Here is a 12,292-nt window from a genome sequence, read left to right on the forward strand (position 1 = left end):
TAATAAATTCAAATTTATTATTTATTATTATTATTAACACATTTCTCACTTAACAATATAAATTCTGGGCTCAATTGTGGTTGCAAGTTAAGGACTACCTGTATATGCACAAGAGGAGATGAAATACACAAGGCGGGATCTGACCATTGCAAAGATAAATAAAAATATTATTTCCAATGATTTAAGCAGTCTTAAGATTACTTTTGCCTTTTCTGCAGCCACTGCACACTGATTCCTATTGTAATCAACTACAATTCCAAGATCTTCCCAAATACTATTGCCAAGACTATTTCCTGTTTTACACCTATGAATTTGACCATTGTTTCCTAAATGTACATATTTCTGTTATAATTCATTCTATTACTTTCATCCCATTTTTTTCCTAACATAATAGCATTTTGAATTTTTGCCTTCTCGGGTATTCAGGCATCCTATCCAATTTTGTGTCTTTTATAAAAATGATAAGCATTCTTTCCACTTCTCCATTTAAGTATTTAATACAAAAAAAGTGGAACAAAACAGGCCTCAAGGGACTTAGCTGATACCTCATTTCACTTTGTCTGCAGCACTGCTATGACTCGTTAACGAAGTTACCCCATCCAAGAGAGCCCCTGCAGATTTTGCTCGATTTTACTAACTGCCACTATAGGGGCCCTCAAATCCATTTCCCCATCCAAAAAATGAAGTACAATTTGACCGCTTACATTTTGCTTTTCCTTTATCTGGCTGACTACTGAAAATCACTGCAAGGTTTTCAACGTGTTTAGAGTTGTGATCTGTCCTGGAACTTTTGCAGGTATTGATGGTAGATTGGCTTGCCTGCAATTCCCTGTACACAACATTTTAAAGACTTGGCCAAGATTTTTCAGACGATAGCATGCAGGTTCGATCAACTCATCCTTTAGTACCTTAAGACAGGAAAGGCACTAGGATTTATGTCGTCTGGACATTGAATCTAATTCAAACGAAATAAGCAATTTTAGGAACTTTCATCCTCCTGCTCAAATTGCCTGGTGGAACGTATTTCATTTTCTCAAAACAGATTGCTCCAAATAGCAGTTGTGCAATTCCAATTTTTCCTACATATTAGCATTCTGTTGTTTTCGTTCAGCATTTAGTATACTGAAACTTTTCTCTCCCTTTTATTTTGAATAAAGCCTGATAAGATTTTTATTGTTTTTAGTACCCTCCACCAATCTCAGCTCATTATGCACACCAAAACAATGTATTCAGCATTTTAATTGCATAAAATAATTAACCACATTTTCCTTCAATGCCTGAAAGATATTTTTGTAGACTCCAAAATGGGCACTGAACAAAGCACAAACCGATCTCCATGTACTAGACTCAGGAAAATGATTAAACTTTAAAAATATGAACACTGTTTCTAATATATTCTGTTTGGCTACCACTATATTACTGACAAATTTACTCAAATCAGAAGTTGATTAAGTATTTGTGATCTATACATAAATACTGTTAAAATACCAGCTGGTTTCTTTTACAGTCAACTTGTGAAAATGTTTACCCTTACAAATATTTCTCTATTTTAAACACATCTTTGTCCTCCGTATCAATGAAATGCTTTAGGGGCAGAATAAAACATAGTTGTCCTGCAACTAATCATGATTTATTTTAAACTAGAATATTAAAATACCAGATTGTGAAAGATGTTGGCAATCAGCTAAACCGACTCTTGCTTTGAAAACTAAACATCTGAACTAAAACTGAACTGATATTATCATTCTAACTTCCTCCATGAAAATATTTCCTTTTATATTAACTGTTCTAATAGCCATTCTTCCTTGAATTGAGACTAAATGCCACTTTTATATACCAACGTATTTTCTGGTTTTTCTTCTATCAGCTCTATATAGAAACTAACATTATATTGTTAAAATTGCTAATTTTCATGAAACTCAAATGATATACATTTTTGGTATAACTTGTATTTATTTGTACAGAAATGGGAAATAGTTTTTATATCAAGGATTGTTTATGGTTGGTACTAATGCAGAATCCAGTTTCAAAACAGATTCAGAAAATATTTAGTTCAAGATGAAAAAAAAAAACCACTCAGTGCACATCCAATACAATTTTTATACAAGACCTTGTAATATCTTTAATATAAAAGGCTATATTTAAAAAAATAGTGAAACCTGGTAAACTTTTATTTAAGAAGAACATTACAATACCATTTGCAGTTATTCTTAAAACAAGACCCTAAGAACTAAACTAAATGAAACAAGTTTCACACACTCACTGAAATACTGTTTGTTGTTGTTGTTTAAAAAAAAAACATTTTTATCATGGCTTCACAGTTCCAGATTGCTGGTATAAAATATCAAATTTGAAAGTTACCTACCAAACAATAGCTTTCCACTGATTCCACATCTTTTTAATCTAACTCTTTAGATTTTACATTTTTCAAACTTAGAAACAATGTTCAACTTGTCAAGTAAAAAACAAATCTTAGTTCCTGATGCGGCATTCCAAAAAAAATGCACTTAAATATTTACAGGATATTTACACCAAACATATTATATTGTAGAATTCTAAACAATTCTACTATTTTCTTGGTCAGAAGAGATTCGTTATGATGACAGCCGTGGCCTTTTAGGTGGCGGTGGTGGCATGAGTTCAGTGTCAGGATCTAGATGATGTTTACGTGGCTGTCCGGGAGTTGCTGTCATACATTTTTCAATGAATTCAAAAAGGAATTCCTTTGTCACTGGATGTTGTATACTGTTGCATACAGCTGGAAGGCAACAACACATTGTGAGATGGAGAAGAGCCAGCAAAAACATTTATTCACAGTTGCGCTTAACAGAGAGTGGATATTCTCAAAATCCAGTGGATCCAAACCAATTGCCTTGCAAACTGTTATGAGTATCATGACAACATAACCCATGCAATGAAACTCAAAGAAAGTCTTATTCATATGCAGCCTTGCTCAACTAGTTCAAAAGAAGAAGCTTCCCATCACAATGTTCCTATAAAGGTCAATTTCTACACTGAAAGCTAAAACTAATCATACCCTCAAAGCCAGAAATGTTGATGTTTTTTTCTCCAGCCTCTGAGACCTCTACTACTAAGATCAAGCAAGCAAGCAGAATAGAGCTGGAAGAAACCTTGGAGGTCTTCTAGTCCAATCCCCAGCTCAAGCAGGAGACCCTATTCCATTTCAGGTGGTTGTCCAGTCTTTTCTTAAAAACCTGCAGTGATGAAGCACCTACAACTTCTGAAGGCAAGTTGTTCTACGTCAGGGGTGTCCAAACTTTTTGCAAGGAGGGCCAGATTTGGTGATGTGAAAATGTGTGGGGCCGATCATTCAGCCTGACATTCTTTGAACCCTTAACATTAAATGTGAATTAACTACCGTATTTTTCGAAGTATAAGACGCACCAAGATTTTGAAGAGGCAAATTAAAAAAAAAGTTTTTGCACTCTCCCCCAAACAGCCCATTTTTCGTGAAAACGGGCCTTTTTTTTTAAAGGGCATGAATAGCCCTTAAGAGGCTTCTAGAGTGCTCCTGGGGGCTGGGAGGGGGGGCAAAGTTGATCATTCATGCCCTCCACAGTCCTCAGGATCACTCTGAAAACCTCCTAAAGGCTATGCACAGCCATTTTGGTGAAGGAGGCAGAGTTTTGGGGGGCAAAAAATGCTGTATTCAGTGTATAAGGTGCACCCAGATTTTTAGCCTCTTTTTTTGAGGGGAAAAAGATGCATCTTTATACTTTGAAAAATACGGTATTTTATGAAAGACTAAACAAATAACTCCAGTGGGGAGAAGAGGCTGCGGGCCGCTTGCAATTTGAAAAAGGGCCGCATTTGGCCCCCGGGCCGCACTTTGGACATGCCTGTTCTACGTAGTCATTTATTGTCTACGTAGAAGTTTCTCCTTAATTCCAGGTTGCTTCTCTCCTTGATTAGTTTCCATCCATTGTTTCTTGTCTGCCCTGTTCGTGCTTTGGGAAATAAGTTGACCCCCTCTTCTTTGTGGCAGCCCCTCAAATAGTGGAATACTGCTATCATATCACCCCTAGATCTTCTTTTCTCTAAACTGCCCATACCCAATTCCTGCAACTATTCTTCACGTTCTTGTCTCCAGGCCTTTAATCACATTAATTGCTGTTTGCCCTTTTTCCAAAGTCTCAACATCTTTTTTGTAATGTGGTGATCAAAACCCGATGTGGTATTCCAGGTATGGCCTTACTAAGGCTTTATAAAGCAGTACTAATCTTTCATGTGATTTTCATTTTGTGCCTCTATTTATACAATCAAGGACTTTTTGGCTGTTCCCAAACATTGTTAGCTCATGTTTAAGTGATTGTTCCACTAGAACTCCAAGATCCCTCTCAATGTTACTATTTTTGAGTCAGGTTTCACCTAAACTGTACTTGTACCTTTGGTTTTTCCTGCCTAGGTATAAAACCTTGATAGAGCCCATTGTTCAAGTCTGTCAAATCTTTTCAGATCTTGAGCTTGTCTTCTGGGGTATTGACTATTCCTGTCATCTTAACATCATCTGCACTATATTGTACTGAATCCTGTAATGAACAGCCTGGAGTGTGCCTTGTAACTATGTAATAAATTTTGATATAGTGTTTTTGGAAACATTGGTCTAAAGCAGTGGTTCCCAAAGTGGGTGGTACCGTCACTTGGGGGCAGTGGGATGACTTAGGGGGGCACTAAGAGGCAAGGGGGCGGCAGGGGGGCGGTAAGAGGCAAGGGAGGTGGCAGAGGAGTGCTGGAGGTGTTCTGCTGTACTTTACTCCCGACTCGCCTAGCTTAGCGCGCAGGCACAGAAGGGAATGCGATGGGACCGAAAGCGCGAGTCCTTCCCCGTGCGGCTTGTGTGGAGGTGGCGGCTCAGTCTCGCCTCACCAGGAACTTGCGATGCCGTGCCTTTGGGAAGGTTTGGGTCTCGCTGGCGCCTTCAATGGGTGGAAGGGCTGAGTTCTTTTTCGTCGCGCCTCCAGCTGCGGGGAGGGGCGGCCATGAACCCCTAAACGTAGCGATGAAGTTGTCTTCCCTGCTTCTTGCCAGCTTTACCACCTTCCTTCTCCGCAGCCCGCTGTTATTTAATGAATGGGCGTGTGGGTGAACAGCTTCACAAGAGCCGAAGGTCCTGTCCCACCCGACACGAGCACACGGAGACCCTCAGCCTGTCTGCCATGCTGTGTAGAAACTGAGCTGCTGCCTCCATAAAAAATTGCAGGGAAATTTTTGAAATTTTTGAATGTGATTCTAAGAGGAAGAGCGTCTACTCCGCTTGAACTACTTTCTTATGTAAATAAGGATTGAACAGCGTACAAAAGAGGTTGTGGATTGTAATCCTTTCATGCTGGGGCAAGGCGTGATTTTGCAACTACTTCATAGATGCACGTTTTTTTTTCTATAGTATTAGTATTGTTAATAGGATTCTTTTTAAAATCATCTGGATTAATAAACAATCTTAATCTTGCTCACTGGTGGAAATACTCCAGAAAATGTGTTTTAAATTAGTAATAATTTTTATAGCAGTAGCTGGCTGGCTGATCTGCTGAAAAAGGGAGGCACGTTTTGTTCAGAATAGTTTGTGGAATTGACACAAGTGGTTCTCAAGCATTGACACATCTAATAAAAGTAGCTTACAGTGCAGTTTAACATCATGTCCTGACTACATCCTTGTGTTTCCCCCCAAAATGAATTGTCATTGCCCTGATCTCATCCCCAGTAATGAGTGAAATATCTTTAATCGTTAGTTGTACTAGCGATAAAGTGCCATTTTTCCTCTTTTCCTATTGACTTTGCTTGTCAGAAGGTCACAAAAGTGATCAACATGACCCCAGGACACTGCAATCATCATAAATATGAGTAAGTTGCCAAGTGTCTGAATTTTCATCAAATGGGCATGGGAATGGTGCAACAGTTATAAGTGTGAAAAACAGTCATAACTCAATTCTTTCAGTGCCATTGTAACTTCATACTGTCACTAAACTAATAGTTGTAAGATAAGGACCACCTGTATTTCACAAATTGCTAGGGAAGATACAAACTTGCTCTCTTCCTGCCTACATTCCAAACTCTGCTATCTCTTTACTCTCTGAAAAGCCTTTTCCCTCCTACTGTAGACTACAGGTAGTCCTCAGATTATGACTATAATTGAGCCCAAAATTTATTTTGTTAAGTGAATTTTCCCCTATTTTATTATCTTTCTTGCCACTTGTTAAATGAATCACTGCACTTGTTACTAACGTTGTTAAGTGAATCTGGCTTCTCCATTGACTTCGCCTTGTCAGAAGGTTGCAAAAGATGATCATATGACCTTGGGACACTGCAACCATCATAAATACAGTGTGAGTCAGTTGCCAAGCATCCAAATTTTGATCTTACAACCATGGGCATGCTACAATGGTCATAACTGTCAAAAATGGTCATAAGTCACTTTTTCAATACTTTTTCAATGATGAAGATTTTGATCGTTTGCTGCTTCATACAGAAGTTCGTTGGCTATCAAAAGGCAACTGTGTGAGATGCTTTTACAACCTTTTTGACTCTGTTGTGGAGTTTTTTGAAGACAAGAATGCCTTGCTCAGCGGTGAACTCAAAGAGATCAGGCATGACATTGCTTATTTATCAGAACTGTTTGCAAAGTTCAATGAAGTGAATTTGCAGTTGCAAGGAAATTAGGTCAATTCTTATTAAGGCCAAATCTGTCATCTCTACGTTTATTTCAAAGTTAACTCTATTCAAGCGCAATGTAGGCCGTTGCGAGCTATAGCAATTTCTAAACTTCTTTGACTAGAAGAGAAAGGTGGGATACAAGATGATGATCTTCACGTTTGTGACCATTTGGACATTCTGCATAAAGATATGTCTGAGTGATATCAGGATCTTCTTTTGATGGAAATTCCAGATTGGGTGATAAATCCATTTTCAGATACTGAGGAAGATGGGGTAGTGGAGGAACAACTCATAGCGCTGTAAAATGACATTGAGCTGAAGCCAAAGTTTAAGAAATCGTACCAAGAGTTTTGGTTACAGACAGAAATTTCTGATTGCTATCCTGGACTATGGGCAGTGGTTAAGAAGTTCCTTGTTGCATTTCCAACATCATATTTGGTGGAACGTGGCTTCAGTGTAGTCATCCAACTTCTCTCCAAGCAAAGAAATCGACTTCAGATTACTGAACATGGTGATTTAAGACTCCTGCTAAGTGACTTAAAACCAGACATTGGGAAACTGGTATCACTGCATCAAGCCCATCCATCACATTAAGAATTTACTGAACAGTGAAGTAGTTACTAAATTTTACTGAGTTTACTAAGTTACTAGTCACTAAGGTTCTTGATAAATGACTATCAGACTTTGAAAACCTGGTATCACTGGATTAAGTTCAACAATTTTGTTGAATTAACATTAACTAAAAGGTTTTTAAATTGATTTTGAATAAAGTGCAATTAATTATTAGTTTTGAATTTTACTGTTACTACCTTCCTTCCGTCATGCAAACAGCCCAGTCACATGATCCACAGCCACGCCCACCAAGCCACGCCCACAGAAGCGGCAGAAAAAAAATAGAATTCCACCACTGGCTGGGGGGGGACCTAGGATCAGTTTGTAGCACCAAGGGGGTGGTGGACTGAAAAAGTTTGGGAACCAATGGTCTAAAGGTTAACAGAAGCACAAATTTGGGGGCGCATAAGGATGTATAATTATATAAATATAATGATGAGAATAGCTGGGAATTGTAACCAGGTCTACATCTCGGCCAAAAATAGGCTTGGGAGGGGGGTGTTAAAGGCACAATGACTATATATGTATACTTTTTTGTTCTATTTCTTAAAAAAAGAGGAAGTTATATGTTAAAATTAAATATGTATATTGAAAAGGAATTATAAATACCATCAACATAAAATGGAGCTCGCTCAGAAGCTGAAATACCAAGCAAATGAGATGGAGAGTGTGAAGCAGAGGAGAGAGGTAAAGGAAGAAGAGAGGGAGAGGAGAGAGGGTAGGGAAGAGAGGAGGAGAGAAAGGAGGAGTGGAATGGGGAGAGAGGAGAAGGAAAGAGGAAGGGGAAGTAGAGAAGGATGACTGAGGGAAGAAAGGAAGGAGGGAAGGAGGAAGAGAGAGGGAGAAGAAAGTGATGGATAAGGTACAAATATAGTGTATGGAGAGCAGAAGAGCCAATAATTGTTTTTAGGAGTTGATGGTAAGATGAATTAATGTAAATATTTAATAATACAATATGAGGTTGGCTATGTAGTAGTATACATGTGATTTATATGTTATGAAAATGAAAAAATAAAAAACTTTAAATGTTTAAAAAGGTTAACTCATTACTGTTAAGAAGCAATTAAAACCTTTTAAACAAATTTAAATATTTTCTATTAATTGTAATGATTGTATTATGTTTAGGCATGTACAAGCAACATTTTGAGGAAAGTACATATTTTTAAGTAATTTCATGTTTTTTTGGAAAGTATTGACACCTAAATTATACAAATATGGAATCGTGAAAGACATGTAACTATGGTTGTATACACAAATATCAGTGAGTTGTTAATAAAAGGTAGTATCACATGGTACTTAAATATTTTTTGGTACTTAAATATTTGTTGTAACTTTTGTTAAGTTTTTGCACATGAAGTATATAGAGTTAAAATGCATTTTGGCTCGATCTATTCAACACCGACAATAATAATTTGTAATGATTTTTAAGCATTTGCCTTGGGAAGAATCTTATTGTCTTATTTTTGTTTATTAGATTATTTTTAATAGTAGTAAGGAAATTGGAATGTACTACATAAACAACCATTTTTTATAATGTTAATCTTTTTTTATTTCCCACGCTTTGCACATTACTTTAGGATGTAGAAATTTTCACTTAGTAGTGGCTGTCTTAATTTGAATACAATTGAAAGTGCCAGACAAGAGAAGACCACTTGATATGAATGTTCCATGCCAGTCCACGTTTCATTTTTAAATATGCATGAGTCAAACTGCGATTCTGAACTCCAATTTTTATTGAAGCCAAGAGAACTCAAATTATGAATCTTAAGTGTCTTTGCAAAAAAAAAGTTATTTTTACTGGTTAGTTTAATTTTTAAAAATGCAGATACAGAACCAATTTGTTGCACTTACCCATCGCTGTACTGTAAGCATTGGGAAAACTCTTGTCTATCCTTTGTCTCATAAAGACCCAGCTGTTGTTTTCAAACTTGCATTCTATTATTTTATTATCATATTGCTTCAAGTCTTTTGTTACCTGTTTTTAAAGATTTTTGTGTTGCAAATGAAAAAAGTCATATTTTTTTTCTTAAATTCGGATCATTCAGTACCAAATTACTTGCTACAAACATAATATTATGTACTTCAAAGATATAAGAGACATGATAAAAGCAGAAAGCAGTCAAGTTAAATTTCAATTTATGAGTTTGGGTGTATGTATGTATGTAAGTACACACACACACACACACACACACACACACACACACAATTTGAATACATAACATCCCTATGGGGCATATACTTTTTTTAAGTGGGAAAAACCTAGAATGCAGAAATGCAAAGGATTTCTGTTGAAATCGCAAGATGTTTTATTCTTGATGTAATTACAGTACACCTACAGAAATAGAATATCAAATAGAACACAGGCAATTGTGTCTATTGTGTTTTTTAATCAGAAGAATATATTCCATAAGCTCCTAAAACTAACCACTTAGATGTTTAAATAAACTATATTTGTCATTTGAATCAGTAAGCTTATACTAAAATCAACTTTTAAAATTGTCCAACATTTCTGTAATCCTATTTCTTCTCAAACTAACAATAATTACGATCACAAAAAAAGTATGAGTTTGTACACATTTACAATGATAAAATTCCCCACTGGTGTAAGTTACAAAACTGCTTTCCATCTATGTGAAACTAAGTAACTGATAGGAAATCTATGGCCTCCAGATATTGATAACTGTAGCTTCCAATATTCATTTCCATTAATATTCTGACTGGGGCTGCAGGGAATTATAATTTAACACATTTGTGAATCAGAAAGGCCATAAACGTGTCCTAGTGCCTTTATAATAAAATAATCTGAATGCTTCCAGGGTTGATTTTATTTAAAAAAAGTTAAACCATAAGAAGTTATATTTCAAGCTGTATTTTACTATTAGATTAACACTAAATCACAGAATTACTTGCATCCATTAAACATTTATTTCTTTGGGATACTTTATCTTGTGCACCTTATTAGCCATGCAAAATTTTGGAGTAGCTATGGTAACCTCTGTTGTTGAACATGTTTTATTTTTCTAAACAAAACCCATGCTATTCTTATTTTCATTTTATGAGAAATGGTTTCTATACTAGAGTGAAAAATGAATAGCCTACTCTTGTCCCAAGGCAATATTTTATAATATTTCTTTGTTTTTTCATATACATTTTATTAAGAATTTTAAACAGCAGATAAAACCTAACGAGAGTTAATGTAAAGAAAAGAAAGGAAAAAAGAGAAAGACAAAGCCAAATGTACAAAATGAAAAAAACAAACAGAAGGAAGTAGCTTCTGATTGTATAGATACCCTGCAGTAAAGGACTTGGGTCTTTCTAATAATCAGCGATAGAATTCCAAAGGCATTCACTGGTGACATCATTTTGATGATCAATGTCCCCGATTCTCTCTTCTACTATTAACTCAGCTTTCTCCCGGGTTAATTGGCTTAAAGATTCAGGATAAGCACAACTACAAAGTTCTGCTATACAGATACAGGGCCAATGAGGTTGGTAGCTGTCTGTCAAGAGCAGAGACATCAGGCCTGTAGCATCAAGGTAAAGGTTCCCGCAAACGTGCATGCTAGTAATCTCCGGCACTAGGGGTGTTGCTCATCTCCGTTTCTAAGCTAAAGAGCCAGTACTGTCTGAAGACGTCTCTATGGTCATGTAGACGGCATGACTAAACGCCAAAGGCACATGGAGCATTGTTATCTTCCCACCAAAGTGGTCCCTATTTTTCTACTTGCATTTTTTATGTGCTTTCAAACTGCTAGGTTGGCAGATGCTGGGACAAGTAATGTGAGCTCACTCCGTTATGTGGTGCTAGGGATTTGAACCGCTGAACTGCCGACCTTCTGATCGACAAGCTCAGCGTCTTAGCCACTGAACCACCATGTCTCTTGTAGGATCAAACTTGATTCTAAATACTAAGATTAGAATCCTAGGACTGAGTCTTAATACTTAGTACAGTAGCTTCAAGCCTCAATGCTGCACTGGGATACTGAACGAAATACTAAGGAAATTTCAATGGCTTCATAAACGCTCGGTTTTGTGTGTGGTCAAGTTGTATCCCATAGAATAGTTGGGCAACTGTTTTAGCTGTAAACAATTTAACTGCTCCTGGAATGTAATATGCCCTGTTGCCTATAAAATTTGATTATTGTTTGTGTGCTCTTTTGAGCAGTAGAAGTGGCATAACTTACCCGGGTTGTTAATTTCCTGGAGGCCTGAAATACTATGCCCAAAATACTAAAACATCTGACTTGCTCTAATTCATGGGAACCAATTGTCCACGTGCGTTTGTCTTTTGTTAGAAAAAAAACTAGAACTTTGGATTTATCATAATTGATTATAAATTGTTTCTCAGTATAGTAGAATGCCATGGGTTTCCAATGCTGCTTCATGCCTATAGAAGCATTTCAGCTTAACTAGTATCTCTAGTAACTATTAATACTAGTGTTGAAGCAGCAAGATATTATTTTGTTCTAAAGAAATTTTACAAATTCTCAAATGAACTTCCAAATTTTTCCCATCCTCTTTAATTTTAAATTATAATCATTTTTGTAGTATTTTACATTTATTTCAATTTAATCATCACAAGTACTTCCTTCTAACCCTATCGCCCCACCCACCCCAGCTATCTGTACATGCACCAGTAATTCATATCACCACCACCATAGCCAGAGGTGGTATTCAGCAGGTTCTTACCAGTTCTGGAGAACCGGTAGCAGAAATTTTGAGTAATTCGGAGAACTAGTAAATACCACCTCTGACTGGCCCCACCCCCATCTGTTCTCTGCCTCCCAAGTCCCAGCTGATCGGGAGGAAATGGGGATTTTGCAGTAACCTTCACCTGGAGTGGGGAGGGAATAGAGATTTTACAATATCCTTCCCCTGGAGTGGGGTGGGACTATGATTGCCAACAGAAAAAATGTTAGGCTATGTAATGAATCACTGCCAGGTAAAATTTATCTCTAGCTAGCTAAGTCCATCCATCCATTTCCTTATTGAAGGAGGAAAAAATGTTAGT

The 12,292-nt window shown here is 36.9% G+C and overlaps 1 protein-coding gene across 2 annotated transcripts in view; it reads right to left on the reverse strand.

Annotated features, from left to right (window-relative positions):
- Positions 1-1,238: 1,238 nt before the first annotated feature.
- RNGTT (RNA guanylyltransferase and 5'-phosphatase) overlaps positions 1,239-12,292 on the reverse strand; it is a 126,181-nt gene continuing 115,127 nt past the window's right edge. For both annotated transcript variants that reach the window (XM_081941471.1, XM_081941470.1), the window contains 2 exons: positions 9,133-9,256; positions 1,239-2,758 (listed from right to left, as the gene is read on the reverse strand). In XM_081941471.1, the coding sequence (XP_081797597.1) occupies positions 2,595-2,758; positions 9,133-9,256 (288 nt within the window). In that variant the 3' untranslated portion in view covers positions 1,239-2,594. The remainder of the gene's footprint in view (positions 2,759-9,132; positions 9,257-12,292) is intronic.

This window comes from Natrix helvetica (assembly GCF_964273705.1).
Source record: "Natrix helvetica genome assembly, chromosome: 2".
Taxonomy (NCBI): Eukaryota; Metazoa; Chordata; class Lepidosauria; order Squamata; family Natricidae; genus Natrix; species Natrix helvetica.